At 41.3% G+C, this 22,670-nt stretch overlaps 1 protein-coding gene and 1 long non-coding RNA gene across 2 annotated transcripts; both read right to left on the bottom strand.

The window, feature by feature from the left end:
- Positions 1-6,745: 6,745 nt before the first annotated feature.
- LOC123744180 (uncharacterized) lies at positions 6,746-14,059 on the bottom strand. The gene is made up of 2 exons (XM_082974040.1): positions 13,400-14,059; positions 6,746-8,439 (listed from the first exon to the last, which is right to left on the bottom strand). The coding sequence occupies exons 1-2, from the start codon at positions 13,812-13,814 to the stop codon at positions 7,649-7,651; spliced, it is 1,206 nt and encodes a 401-aa protein (XP_082830166.1). The 5' UTR covers positions 13,815-14,059; the 3' UTR covers positions 6,746-7,648.
- A 432-nt stretch (positions 14,060-14,491) lies between these two features.
- Positions 14,492-22,247, bottom strand: LOC123733068 (uncharacterized). Its single transcript, XR_014392069.1, has 2 exons — positions 21,663-22,247; positions 14,492-16,809 (listed from the first exon to the last, which is right to left on the bottom strand). It is a non-coding gene; the product is annotated as an uncharacterized LOC123733068 (long non-coding RNA).
- Positions 22,248-22,670: the final 423 nt, after the last annotated feature.

The following is a 22,670-nucleotide window of genomic DNA, read 5'->3' as shown; positions in this document are numbered from 1 at the left end:
AGAGGGGGAGGAGAGGAGAGGAGAGGAAAGAGGAGAGGGGGAGAAGAGGAGAGGGGGAGAAGAGGAGAGGGGGAGAAAAGAGGAGAGAGAAGAGGAGGATGGGCGAAGGGGAGAGGATGTACTGTTTGTCTCCCACCATTCTACTCAGAGGACTATACCTTCTGTTATAAAGTGGGCGTTTCCAATATATTTACTTTACCAGTCATTTCAGTGAAGGGAACAAGTGCACACTTTAGGAGAAAGGAGAGATAATTGGTGCAATGCTTCTTTCTAGTCTACAGTCCTGCATCTGTGACACCAGATTACCACCTAGTGGTCATAAGAGGAACTGTCCTGTCAGTGTGTTTTTACTGCTGGCTCAAAACAACACATGACCTGCATACATGATATGATTCATGTGTGAGTACTAAAAGCATATGAATATAGTATATTATAGTATATTTATTATATATGTGGGTCTGATAAGTAAACACTCTTAATGTTTGCTGTTTTATCAGTAAGAAGAACATTGGGAACTATGTAACCAAACACATGTGAAACCTCATGATGTGAGTGATAAGAAGTGACTAAAAAGGTGAGTTCTGAACCCTGTAGACTACTGCACTACTTCTGAAGAAGACCAGAGTCATTTAAGAATGAAGACTGCTATAGTTCTGATGGTGTTGCTGTTCTGTCTGTCTGTCGGTCTGTCTGTGGGATGGACTCAAGGAGAGAGTGGAGGGGTGAGTTGTAGGTCTCTCTCCATGGCTGTCTGTATGTCTGTCTGCAGTATATAGACCAAATCAACAAAAGTATGTGGACACCTGCTCGTCAAACATCTCATTCCAAAATCATGGGCATTTGCATGGAGTTGGTCCCCCTTTGCAGCTATAACAGCCTCCACTCTTCTGGGAAGGCTTTCCACTAGATGTTGAAACATTGCTGCGGGGACTTGCTTCCATTCAGCCACAAGAGCATTAGTGAGGTCGGGCACTGATGTTGGGCAATTAGGCCTGGCTCGCAGTCGGCGTTCCACTTCATCCCAAAGGCGTTCGACATCGTTGAGGTCAGGGCTTCTGAAGTTCTTCCACACCAATCTCGACTAACCATTCATGTATGGAACTCGCTATGCGTACCGGGGCATTGTCATGCTGAAACAGGAAAGGGCCTTCCCCAAACTGTTGCCACAAAGTTGGAAGCACAGATTCCTCTAGAATGTCATTGTATGCTGTAGCATTAAGATGTCCCTTCACTGGAACTAAGGGGCCCAAACCATGAAAAACAACCCCAGACCATTATTCCACCAAACATTACAGTTGGCACTATGCTTTGGGGCAGGAAACATTCTCCTGGCATCCGCCAAACCCAGATTAGTCCGTCAGATTGCTAGAAGGTGAAGCATGATTCATTACTCCAGAGAATACGTTTCCACTGCTCCAGAGTCCAATGGCTGTGAGTTTTACACCACTCAAGCCGACGCTTGACATTGCCCATATTGATCTTAGGCTTGTATGCAGCTGCTCGGCCATAGAAACCCATTTCATGAAGCTCCTGACAAACAGTTTCTTGTGCTGATGTTGCTTCCAGAGGCAGTTTGGAACTTGTTAGCCTGTTGGGGCTAGGGGGCAGTATTGAGAATTTTGAAAAAAATATGTGCCCATTTTTAACTGCCTCCTACACCAACTCAGAAGCTAGGAAATGCATATTATTAACAGATTTGGATAGAAAACACTCTGAATTTTCTAAAACTGTTTGGTGTCTGTAAGTATAACAGAACTCATATGGCAGTCAAAACCCTGAGACAAATTCTGACAGGATGTGGATATCTGATGTGTTGAATTACTTTTAAGCCTATGCCATTGAAACACACAGGGACATATTAATCATTGAGCACTTCCTATGCCATCCACTAGATGTCACCAGTCTTTACAAAGTGGTTTGAGTCTTCTACTGTGAAAACTGACCAAACAAGAGACTTGGAACGTTGGTCATAAGCGGATTGCCTATACTGCTCTGGCGCGCGAGTGCATGTTTGGGTACTCTCGTTCCAATACGTTTTAAAAGAGAATGCAATCGTCCGTCTTGAATATTATTGAAGTTCTGATTGAAAAAGGCCCTAATGATTTATGCTATACAACGTTTGACATGTTTGAACGAACGTAAATATATTTTTTTCCCTCTTTGGTGAAGACAAGTCCGGCGGGCGTTGTTCATGTTTTTGAGTAGCCTACAGGACGCGCTAACAATACAGAGCTTTTTGGACATAAATTATGAGCTTTTTCGAACAAAACTACATTTGTTATGGACCTGGGATTCCTGGAAGTGCCTTCTGATGAAGATAATCAAAGGTAAGGGAATATTTACATAGTATTTTTGATTTTAGATCTCTCCAACATGGCGCCTAGTCTGTATCGCCAAGCCTATTTTTCTGAGCGCAGTACTCAGATTACTGGGAAATCACACTTTGCAATAAAGTTATTTTTAAATCTGGCAATGCGGTTGCGTTCACGAGATGTTCATCTATAATTCTTTGAATGACAATATAATATTTTACCAATGTTTTCGAAGAGTAATTATTTAATTTGTTGTGCTGATTGACTGCCGGTATTGGAGGGAAAATATTTTCTCAACATCAACGGCATTGTAAAACGCTGTTTTTGGATATAAATATGAACTTGATAGAACAAAAAATGCATGTATTGTCTAACATAATGTCCTAGGAGTGTCATCTGATGAAGTTTGTAGAAGGTTAGTGCATAATTTTAGCTGGTTTTCTGCTTTTGGTGACGCCTGTCTTTGCATTGACAAAACATTACACACAGCTATTTTCAATGTACTGTCCTAACATAATCTAACTTTATGCTTTCGCCGTAAAGCCTTTTTGAAATCGGACAACGTGGTTAGATTAAGGAGATGTTTATCTTTCAAAGGGTGTAAGATAGTTGTATGTTTGAGAAATTTGAATTATGACATTTAATTGTTTTCAAATTTGGCGCCCTTGATATTTCACCTGCTGTTGATAGGGTGTACCAGGAGTGAGACGCTTGCGTCCCACCTAGCCCATAGAAGTGAATGAGTGTTGCAACCAAGTACAGACGATTTTTACGCGTTACACGCTTCAGCACTCGGCGGTCCTGTTCTGTGAGCTTGTGTGGCCCAGTACTTCTTGGCTGAGCCATTGTTGGTCCTAGATGTTTCCACTTCACAATAACAGCACTTACAGTTGACCGGGGATGCTCTAGAAGGTCAGAAATTTCACAAACTGACTTGTTGGAAAGTGCCATCCTATGATGGTGCCACGTTGAAAGTTACTTCAGTAAGGCCATTCTACTGCCAATGTTTGTCTACAGAGATTTCATGGCTGTGTGCTCATTTTTATACACCTGTCAGCAACTGGTGTGGCTGAAATAGCCCAATCTACTAATTTGAAGGGGAGTCCACATACTGCTGTATATATAGTGTATCCCCCCAGCTGTCTGGTCCAGGAGAATATCACCTGTGATGCTGTCTGGTCCAGGAGAATATCACCTGTGATGCTGTCTGGTCCAGGAGAATATCACCTGTGATGCTGTCTGGTCCAGGAGAATATCACCTGCGATGCTGTCTGGTCCAGGAGAATATCACCTGTGATGCTGTCTGGTCCAGGAGAATATCACCTGTGATGCTGTCTGGTCCAGGAGAATATCACCTGTGATGCTGACTGGTCCAGGAGAATATCACCTGTGATGCTGTCTGGTCCAGGAGAATATCACATGTGATGCTGTCTGGTCCAGGAGAATATCACCTGTGATGCTGTCTGGTCCAGGAGAATATCACCTGTGATGCTGTCTGGTCCAGGAGAATATCACCTGTGATGCTGTCTGGTCCAGGAGAATATCACCTGTGATGCTGTCTGGTCCAGGAGAATATCACCTGTGATGCTGTCCGGTCCAGGAGAATATCACCTGTGATGCTGTCTGGTCCAGGAGAATATCACCTGTGATGCTGTCTGGTCCAGGAGAATATCACCTGTGATGCTGTCTAGAGTATTTGTTTCTTGTCTTATGATTTAGATGTGACTGTATTTTGACAGTTTCTTTATCTATTCCATACAATTGATGTAACATACAGTACAGTAGTATAAATAGGACTATTTTTATTCCTATGCGTATGCTAAATATATTTACTGTATGTTTGCATTTTTACTGTATGTGTGCTTACAGTATGCTGTTTGAAATGTATTGAGTCATGTTGAAATATTAAACTTACATTTTTGCATTTGTGTTCCTTTCTTGTTTGAGTACACAAACAATATACAGTTTAACAACAGCATCTTAGTCTTCACACTGAAATAGGTTCTGATAGTAGTGTTTTGAATATGTCACATTAGAGTGATGATGGTTGTCACTAAGTGAAGGGGTCACAAGGTGAGACGTGGTATGAAATAAAGTAATAATTTACAGCACACAGTATCTGCTGTAAAGACTGTTGTCATTGTGTGGAAACCAGGGTCTGGCCCCCAAAACAAAGTTCCTCTCATAATTATCCATAACGAGCCATCTCCACCCTGGTACCTCCCTCTACACAAACACCAAGTCATTCTATGGAACGCAGCTCCGAGAGAGAGAGGACAAGACCATCATCAATCAGTAGCTGGAGTTCCATCTCAGAAGCTCTACTGACCATCATCAATCAGTAGCTGGAGTTCCATCTCAGAAGCTCTACTGACCATCATCAATCAGTCGCTGGAGTTCCATCTCAGAAGCTCTACTGACCATCATTAATCAGTAGCTGGAGTTCCATCTCAGAAGCTCTACTGACCACCATCAATCAGTAGCTGGAGCTCCATCTCAGAAGCTCTACTGACCATCATCAATCAGTAGCTGGAGTTCCATCTCAGAAGCTCTACTGACCATCATCAATCAGTAGCTGGAGTTCCATCTCAGAAGCTCTACTGACCATCATCAATCAGTAGCTGGAGTGCCATCTCAGAAGCTCTACTGACCATCATCAATCAGTAGCTGGAGTTCCATCTCAGAAGCTCCTCTCAGTTCAGACACAGTAGAGCTCTAAGAACCTCATTCTTCTGCATTAAACAACCAGTTGATGCAGTATTATGACATCATCTTGTAATTTCACTAAGTGTATTGTCTAATGTGAACTGTGTAATCTACTGTAATTTACAGTACTGTAGTATATTACTGTCAGCACTTCTAAGGGCCATTTGAAACACGTATCTTACATTGTTTTCTATTGGATCAACTGGTAGTTAAAACGACTAAATTGAAAAGATATCAATATGTTGTGTTTTGGTGATTAAACCAACGTTCTCATTACATTTATCAATACACATATATATTGAATTAATGGTTGTGTGGTGAGAGATGTTTACAATCCAGATGAATGAATGACAGGTTTTGAATGAAAGACGGTCTGTGTTACAAGCTGACCAGTTAGGAGTTCTGTACTATGAGATGTGAATATGTACCACATAAAAGGTATAATGTTTTAACTCTTCATCGTTGGGAAGGGTCTCATGAGCATTTCACAGTAAAGTCTACACCAGTTGTATTTAACGCATTTTATTTATTTTTATGTATTTAAGACACTGCATCTCAGTGCAAGAGGTGTCACTGAAGTACTTGGTTTGAATCCAGGCTGCATCATATCCGGCTGTGATTGGGAGTCCCACAGTGTGGTGCACAATTGGCCCGGCGTTGCCTGGGTTTGGCTGGGATAGGCCGTCATTGTAAATAAGAATTTGTTCCTAACTGACTTGCGTGGGAGAATTTTCCAGTCATCTGGTGATTCTCAGTAACTATACTGTAAGTAGAAAGAAGAATCGATATAAGTTTAAATATTAGACATGTGTAAACAGAATAAAGGCTGAGCCCATGTGAGTGTACAAAGCTGGATCAACATCAAGTCAACTATTAGACATGTAAAAAACAGAACGTAAGCAGAATCTGTGTGGATGAGGCAAGGTAAACCAACAAGACGTGTCTGGTCTGAGCCATATCTGATCTTGTGAAGGCTACTGGACATACACATGGGTTAATCATACATAGACAACATCGGTCTGAACTTGTGAAGACTTTTGGACAGGAACATTAGCTTATCAGTGATGGGCAACAGTAGGAGTATGCATGTCAAGCCACCAATAGAATCTATGCCCCAATGTCTGAGCCAATAAGAGAATGGAAACTAAGCAAGACAACAAGATTCATAAAGTGGAGTGATGTTATGTAAGGGTCAGACTGTATAAAAGCCAAGTACTAAGAATGAAGAGTCAGTTCTTCTATGGAATTGCTCGGCTTTGTTACTGTTTGTAATAAAGTCTAATTGAAATCACAGGTTCCGGTTCTGGTGAAATATTTGATTCAATATTTCCACAACAGTCCATGTGTATAGACTGCAAGAACTTTGAAATGAAGTTGTTTTCAAGTCATTTTAACAACAACTCAAAAATAAAAATGTTAAACTTTCAACTAAAACAAAACGTATATTGGACCTCGGGTATAGACTTCTTTTCAATTACATTTTGCTAGGTGGGATAGCCCAACGTCAAAACACAGTTTTAATGTGTCCAAATCAATAACCAATATTCAGAAACAGTTTGTGATATTAAAAACCTAAACATAAAATGTACTATCTGTACAAATATCTGCAACAATAATCATATTACTTGTATAATAATCATATTACTTTTTAAACAAGCACCTTTTAAAATTCACAAGCACCAGAAACGCTGTTGTTTTGACAAGTAGCAATAAATCACTGATATCAATTAGGGGGGTGAATCAGGTTTTATGTGCTGTTGAAACTAACACAACTAAAAAAACACATGGAAATGGGAGATATATTTTACCTCACTGGTTAGAGGACAACCTGCAGAAGACAGTCAGCTACATTTTGGAGTGATGCATTTAAATTTAGAGGTCGCTAAACAAAGGAACGCAACACTTATTTGTCATTACTCATCGATATCATGTTGAAATCAATTTATTGAGAGTGGGGAGATGAGGTTGCATGTCCTGTTAAAACTAACAGCTCAAAAACCACATGGAATCTGGGAATAATGTGTACATCACTGGTTAGAGGACAACTTGTAGAAAACATCTAGCTACATTTTGATTCAAGTGGGTCACCAATGCTGTAAGTGTAACACAGCTCTTTTTTTGTTAGTCACTTTTTGTTAAATCACATAAATAGTACTCTTTCAATTCAGAGCCTGGATTTTTCCCCTGATGAGGCTAATATCCATATCATGCTGAAATCAATAGAACAGGGGGCAAACAATTAGGGTTCTACATTGTGACATCATTAAAATACTCCTACTACAATGTTAAAACATTCTACATTGTGACAGTCTACATTAAAATACTCTTACTACAATGTTAAAACATTCTACATTGTAACATCATTAAAATACTCCTACTACAATGTTAAAACATTCTACATTGTGACATCATTAAAATACTCCAGGTACAATGTTAAAGCATTTTACATTGTGACATCATTAAAATACTCCTACTACAATGTTAAAACATTCTACATTGTGACATCATTAAAATACTCCAGGTACAATGTTAAAGCATTTTACATTGTGACATCATTAAAATACTCCAGGTACAATGTTAAAACATTCTACATTGTGACATAATTTCATTGATATCATGAAACAACTCCTTCATGTATGTATTTTCTGATGTTTGATCAGAGATATTTTATCAGAGTATCTCTTGTCACATTGATCACAGCTATAAGATTTCTCTCCTGTGTGTGTTCTCTGGTGTACAATCAGATGGCTAGATGTAGTAAAACTCTTCCCACATTGACCACAGGTATAAGGTTTCTCTCCTGTGTGTGTTCTCTGGTGTATAATCAGATGGCTAGATGTAGTAAAACTCTTCCCACATTGATCACAGCTATAAGGTTTCTCTCCTGTGTGTGTTCTCTGGTGTGATACCAGGTTGCTTGACTGAGTAAAACTCTTCCCACATTGATCACAGCTATAAGGTTTCTCTCCTGTGTGTTTTCTCTGGTGCGATAACAGGCTGCTTGACTGAGTAAAACTCTTCCCACATTGATCACAGCTATAAGATTTGTCTCCTGTGTGTGTTCTCTGGTGTACAATCCGATGGCTAGATGTAGTAAAACTCTTCCCACATTGATCACAGCTATAAGGTTTCTCTCCAGTGTGAATTCTCATGTGTACTTTTAGTGAATTTGATCTTAAGTAACTCTTCCCACAATCAAAACAGTGGTGAGATTTCTCTCCTGTGTGTACTCGCTGGTGTATTTTAAGTTCTGATGAAGATTTGCAACCTTTCCCACAGTCAGAGCAGCAGTGAGATTTCTTCCCTGTGGGTCTCCGCTGGTGTTTCTTGAGGTGTTTTGATCGGGAGGGACTCTTCTCTGCCTCGTCAGCTTCATGTTGTTGAGGCTCCCCAGAGGATCCACGATAGTCACGTCTCGCTCCTGTGTGAACAACAAAGCCAGACAGATGGTTAAAGGCCCACAACAGCAGAATCCCACTGTAAAAGGTGATGCCAACAGCGTAGCCATGATGTTGTACAACAATTGACGTCTGTAATGAATGTTAACATTTTTAACAATTGTCTTAAGACAGTCAAGTGAGCAACAATAGTCATATTTTGTGTTGTTTTCACATTAGTAGTAACATCGATGATTATAGGCTAGAAATAAGTTATTACAGTTACTGAACCCCTAAGCAGTGTGCCAGGCAACCTTTGGTCACCAATATAGGTCCCTTTCTGTGTTTGCTAAAATAGGCACACGAGGGCAATGCACACGCAATTTGGTTGTAGAAACTCCTCCATGCTAATGAGGAAACCGCTAGTTATACCAATACCATAGACCTACTGTAGGACCCATAACTTCACCTAACAACAACATAGACCTACTGTAGGACCCATACCTTCACCTAACAATAACATAGACCTACTGTAGGACCCATACCTTCACCTAACAATAACATAGACCTACTGTAGGACCCATACCTTCACCTAACAACAACATAGACCTACTGTAGGACCCATAACTTCACCTAACAACAACATAGACCTACTGTAGGACCCATAACTTCACCTAACAACAACATAGACCTACTGTAGGACCCATACCTTCACCTAACAATAACATAGACCTACTGTAGGACCCATAACTTCACCTAACAACAACATAGACCTACTGTAGGACCCATAACTTCACCTAACAATAACATAGACCTACTGTAGGACCCATAACTTCACCTAACAACAACATAGACCTACTGTAGGACCCATACCTTCACCTAACAATAACATAGACCTACTGTAGGACCCATAACTTCACCTAACAACAACATAGACCTACTGTAGGACCCATACCTTCACCTAACAACAACATAGACCTACTGTAGGACCCATACCTTCACCTAACAATAACATAGACCTACTGTAGGACCCATAACTTCACCTAATAACAACATAGACCTATTGTAGGACCCATAACTTCACCTAACAACAACATAGACCTACTGTAGGACCCATAACTTCACCTAACAACAACATAGACCTACTGTAGGACCCATACCTTCACCTAACAATAACATAGACCTACTGTAGGACCCATAACTTCACCTAACAATAACATAGACCTACTGTAGGACCCATAACTTCACCTAACAACAACATAGACCTACTGTAGGACCCATACCTTCACCTAACAATAACATAGACCTACTGTAGGACCCATAACTTCACCTAACAACAACATAGACCTACTGTAGGACCCATAACTTCACCTAACAATAACATAGACCTACTGTAGGACCCATACCTTCACCTAACAATAACATAGACCTACTGTAGGACCCATACCTTCACCTAACAATAACATAGACCTACTGTAGGACCCATAACTTCACCTAACAACAACATAGACCTACTGTAGGACCCATAACTTCACGTAACAATAACATAGACCTACTTTAGGACCCATAACTTCACCTAACAATAACATAGACCTACTGTAGGACCCATAACTTCACCTAACAACAACATAGACCTACTGTAGGACTCAGTACTTCACCTAACAACAACATAGACCTACAGAGTAACGAGACCCTACAGTAAATCAAGCAGACAACAACACATTATAAACATCAATTCATTAGGGATGTTGGATCCAACGTCCAACGTCTATAAAGTTAAGGTGACCCAGAACCATTGGATTTACCAAACTCTGAAATTATTTAGGATTTCTGTGCCCATGAAAACAGTTTTCCCAGAGTAATACAAGGAGACACTAATAGTAGTTAGAGTGCATTTCAGAGATCTGAATACAAAACTGTCCGACAGCAAGATCCCGTATTTAAGTTGAAGTTAATCATATGACAAGCGTGATGTTATAACTATAACTAATGTTCCCTGAAGGAGGGAAACTAGGTACAACATACTATTAAATCCACACGTTATGACTATAACTAATGTTCCCTGATGGAGGGAAACTAGGTACAACATACTATTAAATCCACCCCTCGCTGGAAGCCCCACCTTCCACAGGTGATGAGCGTGAGGCTCGGATTTATTCCTTCAATTTAATAACGCTCTTCACCGACCCAGGAAGTGGCAGAGCCAAACAGGTGTTGTACCTCGTTTCCCTCCTTCAGGGAACAGTAGTTATAGTCACAAAGTTACGCTCCCTTTCAGTCGGTCAACTTCGGTACAACATACGATGGGGAAATACAATCATTCCACATGCCGACCCAAACGGACACTAATTGAAACGGCCCATGGCAGATCACCCTGACCAGACCCCGCAAGATACGTCAGTTTTGTCAATTTATTAATTGTCTTTTGTTTGAAACACTCCTGCGAATGTTGAGTAAGGACACACACCCGAATACACATATAGAAGTAGGACTAGTCTACCTGGCCTGCGCGCAAATGTAGGCCTATAAATGTGCCCATTTGGGGATGTCTGATAGTATTTCTGATCGTAAAATATTTCCAGCTCTCGTCCTTTCGATAACCACTCGGCATGAAAGGGAGAAATGATCCAGTGCAAATGTCATAAAATACCTGATTACTTCTTATCCCTTGAACAAATAGTTTACAGCTGTGTCTGTACAACTCACTGGCGTGGGAAACTCTGAGGGCCCAGAATATTTTATACAATGTTGCAAGCTTGCTATCCCGAGTTTTGGGCCGACCCAGGTGATAGTTGATACAATGTTTCATGTTTGTTGTAGACAGCCGTAGCCAATGTGATTTATAGCATATTTATTTTTTATCTGGATATTTTCTAACTGCTGGCTGCAATGTTTAAATGTTCTGGCTTTATGTGGGCTATTATTACATAGTTAGCAATGGCAATAAACATTTATTTTATATTTGTATAATTTTCATTTAGATAGAATATAGATTTACCACAGAATGATGTTGAGATACAAAGACGACTAGAAATAAAATGAAACTGTTCCAGTAAATTGTGAATATGAAAATCCAAACTGGCACCAGATCAGTAGAAATGGTCAGATAAATTGGAAAAGGTTGCCGACTGCTGGTGTAGCCTATTACCAGAAACTATAGGAGCATAACGACTGCTGGTGTAGCCTATTACCAGAAACTATAGGAGCATAACGTCTGCTGGTGTAGCCTATTACCAGAAACTATAGGAGCATAACGTCTGCTGGTGTAGCCTATTACCAGAAACTATAGGAGCATAACGACTGCTGGTGTAGCCTATTACCAGAAACTATAGGAGCATAACGTCAGAATTTATGAAGGCCAGCAGCAGCGGGAGGAGTAGGCTAAGGAAGAGTTTTTTTTCTTCTGGTTAGGCTATCTTGATCTCTGGCTCCCTCGAGTCATTTGTGTGTCTTAATTATTTAATCAAACAGCTTGCTTAAAGCATCAGACCAGTTCAGTACATAGCTGATTTTATTAAAACACATGGGGTGTGTATATTTATGGGAAAATACACATTATAACATTTCAACCAATCGATTGCTTAGAAAGGAAACACGACTCTTGGTTGACCAAGATTAGTATTTGATTTTCTCCTGTCGGGGACAGTCCTAGAACATATACAGCAACACCTCCCCCATTGGCATTCCTGTCTTTTATGTAGATGTTATATCCCTGTATCGCTCCTGCTGTATCAAAGGAATTATCTAAGTGAGTTTCAGAGGTGGCCAGTATATGACTGTTATCCGATGTCAACAAGTTATTGATTTCATGAACCTTATTTCTAAGGCTACATATATTAATAAGGGCCATTCCTTTCCCTTTCCTGGGCAGCTGACTGAGAAAACAAATACAAATGAAAACATTGTTTGGCTAATAGTCAGTCATTTTAAAGAACTGATTGGGTCTCTACTTGACACCAACAAACACCCCATAATATCTGGCCCTCTGCCCTTCCTAAATTGTGGCATTGAACAGTTCAGCAGACGTTTAGCCCTCCATAACTGGCTAGGAGACTATTGCAGCTCTGAGGGTGTAACATTTATTGACAGGAGAGAGCGAGATGACTCAAGGACTAAACTATATAAAGTGGCATTATACGCCCCGGAGTTGTTCATCACATTTAACAAACCAAACATTGAAATACCCTTATAGAAGGTAAAGTAAAAAACCAAACCAGTCCGCGCATCAATACTGGTATATGGTAAAATACAGTATACTGCCCAGCCCCAAGCCTAGGTTAAAACTATCATGTTGACCTTATGGATGGCCAGTCCTCGTATTCATAGTGTAGTGAATTCGGGGGTAGCCCTGAGATGAACTCAAACCTGGGTCCAGCGACTGTCAAGCCAACACCTTATAACTGTTACGCCAAGATGTCTGAACTTCTTGACGAGGTCGCTAGCTTTTGGGTTAAGGTTGCTACAATAGCTTTCTCTATGAATTTGAGAGTGGTTAGATTTCTCCAGCCCCCATCCCTCAGCTGTTTACCAAACCAAGTCTCAGGGCAGCCATTTTGTTGCTGTTTAAATCCTAGGTTGCCCCTTTAAAAAAGCCAAATCAATCAACCAACCAATCTGCAGTTGAAACAATAACAAAGATGTCATTCCACCACTGTTTTGGTAATAAGATGATGGATGGGGCTGGAGAAATTTAACAACTCTAAAAGTCATAGACAGACCTATGGATGCAAGGACTGACCATCCATGATATCAACATTATAGTTTTAACCATGTTGAGGCTATACAGTGTTGATTTACATTGTTTCTAAACATTGGCTTAAAAAAAGCTTATTTGGGGTTCTGATGTGGTACAACAAAGTTCATGAGGCATGTGATATATTCTTCAAGAATCAATGGCTATAAATAAATAATATAAATGTAGCAATTGGCATATTTCCCCTTTAACACCACACATCAGTTGAACAACTGCAGAGTTTGTTCTTCTGTTTTTAAGACAGTACTTACTAGTGTTAATCAGGTCCCGGTTTCTCAAAACCATCTTACTGCTAAGTTCCCCGTCAGAACCATAGGATGCCTTAAGATGCGTTTGGGAAACCGGGCCCAGATGTCCAGTTTCCTCCTCCTCCATTTTCGATGTGACAGTCATCTCCTCCTCTTTCACCCCAAAAACTGCATCCTCCTCTCTCTCTGCCTCCTCTTCTTTTACTGTAACAGCCTCCTCCTCTTTCAATCTGAACGAGTCTTCCTTTTCTTTCACTGAAACGTCTTTCTCTTCTTCTTTCACGGAAACACCTTCACCCTCTACTTGTTTTTGTATTGTAACATCCTTCTCTTCCTCCTCCTCCTTCACTAGAGCTTCTTTATCCGTCCAGCAGTCCTCCCCTTCTTTAGCAGGAGGAGAGTAGCTTAGTGAACTCATGGTCGGGGATGTTCGCTAGCTAGCTTTAGCGACTAGCCTAGTTCTAAGATAATTTAGCAAACCAGCTAGCTGACAAACAACGTAAATATATAATTAAATGGGCCAACAAGTACATACGACAGAAGTGTGTTTAATACACAGCGACTAAAATACACCAAAACAGTGTAAAGAGCGTGAATGTTGTAGCTATGTTTGCTAGAAAGCTACCGAGGTGTCTGACTAGCTGTTGTTGTTGAAGGAGCGTCCCGTCCACTAGATTATACGTCACACTGGCAGCATCGCCTGAACCTAAAAGACCCACATCGCCATCTGCTGACTGGAGTGGGTAGCAGTTGAGGAACCAAAAGTTAACTTTCATATATTTCAAAAAAGTTGATTATTATATTAAGTCGTTCAAAGAGAAGCATGTGTTGATCGTTTTAAATTATCACTCTTTAAAAATGAATCAAACTTTAGACCCACTACATATTTGCATTGAACCATACTTCTGACATGGATCATTTTGACCCCAGAGACATATCTTTTATCATAGCCAAAATGTGGTTTATTCAATTCTTCCAATTTGTTCAACTTCAACTTGTTCTTAATACATCTAAATCATGGTTTAGTGTTTCTGTATCAATATGGACTTTAAACAAATTCAAATCCTTTGGAGTAATTTTGACTCCAGCCAAAAGCACCTTTGATAAATAGGACGTTTATTTCAAATCAAAATCAAATCACATTTTATTGGTCACATACACGTGTTTAGCAAATGTTATTGCGGGTGTAGCAAAATGCTTGTGTTTCTAGCTCCGACAGTGCAGTAATATCTAACAAGTAATATCTAACAATTTCACAACATATACCCAATACACACAAATCTAAGTATTTGAATCTAGGTTTCTCTGTAGACATGATCCATCCCAACAGAGGGTGGAGGGGCACCTGTATCAGTGGTTTTGACCAGATAGACACCTGCAGACACACAGTATAGTGCCTCCTATGTACTCTCCTAAGATTGGACTTTTCTATACCACGTATCACGTGACTGTGTACAAAACTGCCAATGGTAGAAAACTTTGCCAGCGGTAGAAAACTCTGCCAGCGGTAGACAGTGCATTCGTTAAGTATTCAGACCCATTCACTTTTTCCACATTTAGTTACGTTACAGCCTCATTCTAAAATGGAATAATATTTTTTCCCCTCATCAATCAACACACAATACCCCATAATAACAAATAAAAAACAGATTTTTATACACTTTTGCACATGTATTTACATAAGTATTCAGACTTTGCTATGAGACTCGAAATTGAGCTCAGATGCATCCTGATTCCATTGATCATCCTTGAGATGTTTCTACAACTTGATTGGAGTCCACCTGTGGTAAATGCAATTAATTAGACATGATTTGGAAAGGCACACACCTGTCTATATAAGGTCCCACAGTTTACAGTGCACGTCAGAGCAAAAACCAAGCCATGAGGTCAAAGGAATTGTCCGTAGAGCTCTGAGACAGGATTGTGTCGAGGCAAAGACCTGGGGAAAGGTACCAAAAAATGTCTGCAGCATTTACGGTCCCCAAGAACACAATGGCCTCCATCATTGTTAAATGTAAGAAGTTTGTAACCACCAATACTCTTTCTAGAGCAGGGATTTGTAGTCTTGCATGTCGTCTACTTTGATGCTAATTAGCATTTTCGAATCCGAGAGTAAAGAGAGACAAATATATTGATAAAAGTATTTGTATTTATTATGGATCCCCATTAGTACCTGCCAAGGAAGCAGCTACTCTTCCTGGGGTTTATTATGGATCCCCATTAGTTCCTGCCAAGGCAGCAGCTACTCTTCCTGGGGTGTATTATGGATCCCCTTTAGTTCCTGCCAAGGCAGCAGCTACTCTTCCTGGGGTTTATTATAGATCCCCATTAGTTCCTGCCAAGGCAGCAGCTACTCTTCCTGGGGTTTATTATGGATCCCCATTAGTTCCTGCCAAGGCATCAGCTACTCTTCCTGGGGTCCAGCAAAAATAAAGGCAGTTAAACCATTTTAAAAACATTACAATAAATTCACAACACACTGTGTGTCCTCAGTCACCTTGTCCTAGAGATATTTACATGGTTATCAAAACGTCACACCAGGGTAAGCCTAAACAAAACACAGCCCTATGGGAAAAATGAATGGTGGAAAAACGATGTGAACCATCTCCCCGTTTGACCTCTAGTTTTTATGGATATTATGACTCTACAGAGCCCCACAGTGGACATGTCAAAATATGTTCCATTGATAAAGCACACTTTATTTAACCTCAATGTCATCTTGTTTTTACATGGCATTGTAGATGTTAGCGGTATATAGTATGTATTTTGGATGTTTTCAGTGTGTTTTTAACCCTTTCAGACAATGGGTTAATCGCAATAAAAAAATAGTGCACTAACATTACACAAAGTGAACTGAAGTCTGACAGCCCAAACAAAAACACAAATTCTCAGTCAAAAACACAAGTCAGAACACAGCCTCTCGATTCTCTCATGTGTTTTCAGGTTCTCTGACTGGGAAAATGTCTTTCCACAATGAGAGCAGTGGTATGTCTCCTCCTGTGTATTTGTGTGTATTCTTTCATGCTCTTTCAGGTACCTTAACCGGGTAAATCTCTCTCCACACTGGGAGCAGCGGTACATCTTCTTACCTGTGTGTGTCCTCTCATGCTTGTTCAGGTTTCCTACCTGGCCAAAACTCTTTCCACACTGGGAACATTGGAAAAGCTTTTCCCCTGTGTGTCCCCTCTCATGGTTTTGCAGGCTCCCTAACTGGGTAAACGTCATTCCACATTGGGAACAGTGGTAAGGCTTCTCTCCAGTGTGTATTCTCTTATGTATTCTCAGGCTCCCTAACTGAGTAAAACTCTTTCCACACTGGGAGCAGTGATGTCGGCCTGCTGGTTTGGACGTCTCGGGATCTGGTTTCCCTGAAGGACTCTTCCTGCTGTCAGAAGGAGAGTCTGGTCTCTCTCCTGTCAAAGACAAACAGATTATTTAATTAAACAGAGACCTGAATGAAACCTCCACATGATAAAACTTCCTATGACGTATAATCTAGACTAGATCCCTCAATCACCTAAAGTCAGTTTTCACAAGTATTATTAAGGCGACTACAAAATGCAGGTCTCTGTGTGGTTCTTAGTCAGAGACTCTGTCAGTCAGTATGGTCAGGAGGAGTTGAGGAGTCTGGTTGCCTTTTACAAGGAGCACTTGACTAAGGCATAATTACACCAGAGGAAGTCATGTCAGAGTACTCCCAGTACAAGAGATTTTCCCAGGACCCATCAGCTGGCCCAATGAGACATTTTCCTCAATGTCCTGCAGTCAGGTGTTTACTAGGATAATGTTACCAATGTCATAAACGTGAGCTGTATATTTTGGTAAAATCACAACACATAATTGAAAGAAACAAATTTGCTCAAGGCACATTATACATAATTGAATGAAACATGAATAAATAATTTGTTCATGTTATGAAAGAATTAAGCATAAACAAATATTTTTCTTTAGAGAGCCAGATTCAGGTGACGGAGGTCTCCTTGGTGCTTCCTGTCTCCACTGACAGAGGTCTCCTTGGTGCTTCCTGTCTCCACTGACGGAGGTCTCCTTGGTGCTTCCTGTCTCCACTGACGGAGGTCTCCTTGGTGCTTCCTGTCTCCACTGACAGAGGTCTCCTTGGTGCTTCCTGTCTCCACTGACAGAGGTCTCCTTGGTGCTTCCTGTCTCCACTGACGGAGGTCTCCTTGGTGCTTCCTGTCTCCACTGACGGAGGTCTCCTTGGTGCTTCCTGTCTCCACTGACGGAGGTCTCCTTGGTGCTTCCTGTCTCCACTGACGGAGGTCTCCTTGGTGCTTCCTGTCTCCACTGACGGAGGTCTCCTTGGTGCTTCCTGTCTCCACTGACAGAGGTCTCCTTGGTGCTTCCTGTCTCCACTGACAGAGGTCTCCTTGGTGCTTCCTGTCTCCACTGACGGAGGTCTCCTTGGTGCTTCCTGTCTCCACTGACAGAGGTCTCCTTGGTGCTTCCTGTCTCCACTGACAGAGGTCTCCTTGGTGCTTCCTGTCTCCACTGACAGAGGTCTCCTTGGTGCTTCCTGTCTCCACTGACGGAGGTCTCCTTGGTGCTTCCTGTCTCCACTGACGGAGGTCTCCTTGGTGCTTCCTGTCTCCACTGACGGAGGTCTCCTTGGTGCTTCCTGTCTCCACTGACAGAGGTCTCCTTGGTGCTTCCTGTCTCCACTGACAGAGGTCTCCTTGGTGCTTCCTGTCTCCACTGACAGAGGTCTCCTTGGTGCTTCCTGTCTCCACTGACAGAGGTCTCCTTGGTGCTTCCTGTCTCCACTGACAGAGGTCTCCTTGGTGCTTCCTGTCTCCACTGACAGAGGTCTCCTTGGTGCTTCCTGTCTCCACTGACGGAGGTCTCCTTGGTGCTTCCTGTCTCCACTGACGGAGGTCTCCTTGGTGCTTCCTGTCTCCACTGACGGAGGTCTCCTTGGTGCTTCCTGTCTCCACTGACGGAGGTCTCCTTGGTGCTTCCTGTCTCCACTGACGGAGATCTCCTTGGTGCTTCCTGTCTCCACTGACGGAGGTCTACTTAATCACACACATCCACATGTACAGTTGAAGTCAGAAGTTTACATACACTTAGGTGGGAGTCATTAAAACTTGTTTTTCAACCACTCAACAAATTTCTTGTTAACAAATTATAGTTTTGGCAAGTCGGTTAGTACATCTACTTTGTGCATGATACAAGTAATTTTCCCAACAATTGTTTACAGACAGATTATTTCACTTATAATTCACTGTATCACAATTCCAGTGAGTCAGAAGTTTACATACACTAAGTTGACTGTACCTTTAAACAGCTTGGAAAATTCCAGAAAATGTCATGGCTTTAGAAGCTTCTGATAGGTTAATTGACATCATTTGAGTCAATTGGAGGTGTACCTGTGTATGTATTTCAAGGCCTACCTTCAAACTCTGTGCCTCTTTGCTTGACATCACGGGAAAATCAAAAGAAATCAGCCAAAACCTCCATTTTTTTTTTTTTTTTACTTCCACAAGTCTGGTTCATCCTTGGGAGGAATTTACAAATTCCTGAGGGTACCACGTTCATCTGTATAAACAATAGTAAACAAGTATAAACACCGTGGGACCACGCAGCCGTCATACCGCTTTGGAAGGAGACGTACTTTGGTGCGAAAAGTGCAAATCAATCCCAGAACAGCAGCAAAGGACCTTGTGAAGATGCTGGAGGAAACAGGTACAAAAGTAGCTATATCCACAGTAAAACGAGTCCTTTATCGACCTAACCTGAAAGGCAGCTCAGCAAGGAGAAGCCACTGCTCCAAAACCGCCATAAAAAAAGCCAGACTACGGTTTGCAACTGCACATGGGGACAAATATCATACTTTTTGGAGAAATGTCCTCTAGTCTGATGAAACAAAAATGGAACTGTTTGGCCATAATGACCATCATTATGTTTGGAGGAAAAAGGGGGAAGCTTGCAAGCCGAGGAACACCATCCCAACCTTGAAGCACGGGGGTGGCAGCATGATATTGTGGGGGTGCTTTGTTGCAGGAGGGACTGGTGCACTTCACAACATAGATGGCATCATGAGGGTGGAAAAGTATGTGGATATATTGAAGCAACATCAAGACATCAGTCAGGAAGTAAAAGCTTGGTTGCAAATGGGTCTTCCAAATGGACAATGACCCCAAGCATACTTCCAAAGTTCAGGAAAAATGGCTTAAGGAAAACAAAGTCAAGGTATTGGAGTGGCCATCACAAAGCCCTGACCTCAATCCTATAGAACATTTGTGGGCAGAAGTGAAAACGCGAGTGCGAGCAAGGAGGCCTACAAACCTGATTAAGTTACACCAGCTCTGTCAGGAGGAATGGGCCAAAATTCACCCAACTTATTGTGGGAAGCTTGTGGAAGGCTACCCGAAACATTTGACCCAAGTTAAACAATTTAAAGGCAATGCTATCAAATACGAATTGAGTGTATGTAAACTTCTGACCCACTGGGAATGTGATGAAAGAAATAAAAGCTGAAATAAATAATTCTCTCTACTATTATTTTGACATTTGACATTCTTAAAATAAAGTGGTGATCCTAACTGACCTAAGACAGTGAATTTTTACTAAGATTAAATGTCAGGAATTGTGAAAAACTGAGTTTAAACGTATTTGGCTAAGGTGTATGTAAACTTCCGACATCAACTGTATCTCTGTCCGCCTACCTGCTAGGATGATATACAGGAAAGTGTCTGTCCACCTGCCTGCTAGGATGATATACAGGAAAGTGTCTGTCCACCTGCCTGCTAGGATGATATACAGGAAAGTGTCTGTCCGCCTGCCTGCTAGGATGATATACAGGAAAGTGTCTGTCCGCCTGCCTGCTAGGATGATATACAGGAAAGTCTGACTTCCTTAATAAATCCTATAGATACTGTTCATAATCTAGTCATACACCATGTCTGACTTCCTTAATAAATCCTATAGATACTGTCCATAATCTAGTCATACACCATGTCTGACTTCCTTAATAAGTCCTATAGATACTGTTCATGATCTAGTCATACACCATGTCTGACATCCTTAATAAGTCCTATAGATACTGTTCATAATCTAGTCATACACCATGTCTGACATCCTTAATAAGTCCTATAGATACTGTCCACTGTTTCAGAGTAGGAGTGGCCATGACCCTTCCAAATTGTAAGGATTACGCTAGCTGCTGTAACCACAGCAACATTTATTTCGGTGACAGAATTATAGAGTAACTTTGGAATATGCTAGATACACTACATGACCAAAAGTATGTAGACACCTGCTTGTCGAACATCTTATTCCAAGATCATGTTAATTCAAAAGGGGACTGGTCCCCCCTTTGCTGCTGTAACAGCCTGCATTCTTCTGGGAAGGCTTTCCACTAGATGTCGGAACATTGCTGTGGGGGACTTGCTTCCATTCAGCCACAAGAGCATTAGTGAGGTCAGGCACTGATGTTGGGTGATTAGGCCTGGCTCGCAGTCAGCGTTCCAATTCATCCCAAAGGTGTTCGATGGGGTTGAGGTCAGGGATCTGTGCAGGCCAGTTAAGTTCTTCTACACCGATCTCAACAAACCATTTCTGTATGGACCTAGGTCCAGGGGCATTGTCATGCTGAAACACAAAGGGCCTTCCCCAAATTGTTGCCACAAAGTTGGAAGCACAGAATGGTCTAGAATGTCATTGTTTACACCACTCCAGCCTACGCTTGGCACTCTAGCAATGATAAAGTACTTTATGATAACGCGAAAATTAAATAAACGATTTGGTATCATTTTTATTATGGAAGATTGAATAAGTTTGCTTCAAACGGTTAGCTTGGAATGATTTGTAGCCATCGTCTCGACTATCTGTGCATGAGAGTCCATTCAACTCAGTTTCCCTACCTGAAAAAAACGCCATTCCGTAAAGTGTATTCGCGCACGCAAATTCAGGAAGAAACTGAAGAGCAGATGGCCTGACCGCGTTTTGCGACTGTCGGCACACTTGACCGCAGTCAACAGTGGGCTCGGAATCGCCTCCAGTTTAGTACGATGGAATTGCAGTATTGAATGAAGACAAGTCCATTCCGTGAGACATTTAAGTTGTGATTTTGCGTGCAAATCCATTGTTAAAGTTTTGTTGTTGGCCAGCTTGTTGATGGTATTCACATCTTACAGTGTAGCTTTATCAATTCCTACATTAAAACGGCATTTAAGATCAGAACTAGAATAGAATGCCGTTTAAAACCACGCATCAGTAAAACAACTATTTTCAAGACAGGACTTACTGGTGTTACTCAGATCTTCTGTCTCCTCTTCTTCCCTCTCCTCCTCCTTCAAAATGACAGTTATCTCTCCTTCATTCACTCCAAAAAAAGTATAATCGTTTTCTTCCTCTTCTTTCTCTGTAACAGCCTCTCCCTCTACTTCTTCATTTACTGTGACATCCTCCTCTTCATTCTCCTCTTTCACGACAACGTTCAGCCAAATACCTTCTTTCTCCTTCCAGCAGACCTCTTTTTTAGCAGGAGGGCAGTAGCTTGGTGAGCTCATGGTCGGGGATGTTAGCCAGCTAACCTAGCTAGTTAGCGACTAGCCTAGTGACAGGCTCATTTATCAAGCCAGCTACCGTTACCTGACTAAACGGAAATATCACACTAAATGGGGAAACTAGTTAAAAGACAGAATTATGTTCCAAATACAGAGGCAAATATACACCGAAGCAGTCTGAACAGCTTGAATGTTTCGGCTAGGAAGCTACCGAGGTGGCTGACTAGATGTTGTTGAAGAAGCGTCCCGTCCACTACATTATACGTCACGCTGAAAGCATCGCCTGAAAAACACATATCGCCATCTGTTGACTGGAGTGGTTAACGCAGATAAATGTTTATTTTATTTCCAGACAAAAAGTGCATTTTTACATTTCTTTCATTAAATAATAATATAATAGTCAGACAACTGCAGATTTGTAATAAGTATGAATTTAAAACCTACTTCTACATTCTACCAACACAACAGATGTTTCTACTACAGTGAATATTAACCAATGAGGTGGGTCTTTCCACATTCTACCAACCCAACAGATGTTTCTACTACAGTGAATATTAACCAATGAGGTGGGTCTTTACACATTCTACCAACACAACAGATGTTCCTACTACAGTGAATATTAACCAATGAGGTGGGTCATCCACATTCTACCAACACAGATGTTTCTACTACAGTGACCTTCTCTTTGTATTTGTCTCGACCCCCTCTTTGGTCTCTCTTACTTCCCTCAGATCTGCTAGCCCCCA

The sequence above is a fragment of the Salmo salar genome, chromosome 04 (genome assembly GCF_965601325.2).
Source record: "Salmo salar chromosome 04, fSalSal1, whole genome shotgun sequence".
Lineage (NCBI taxonomy): Eukaryota > Metazoa > Chordata > Actinopteri > Salmoniformes > Salmonidae > Salmo > Salmo salar.
Note: the sequence above shows the minus strand (reverse complement) of the source record. Positions and strands in the feature narration are given on the sequence as shown.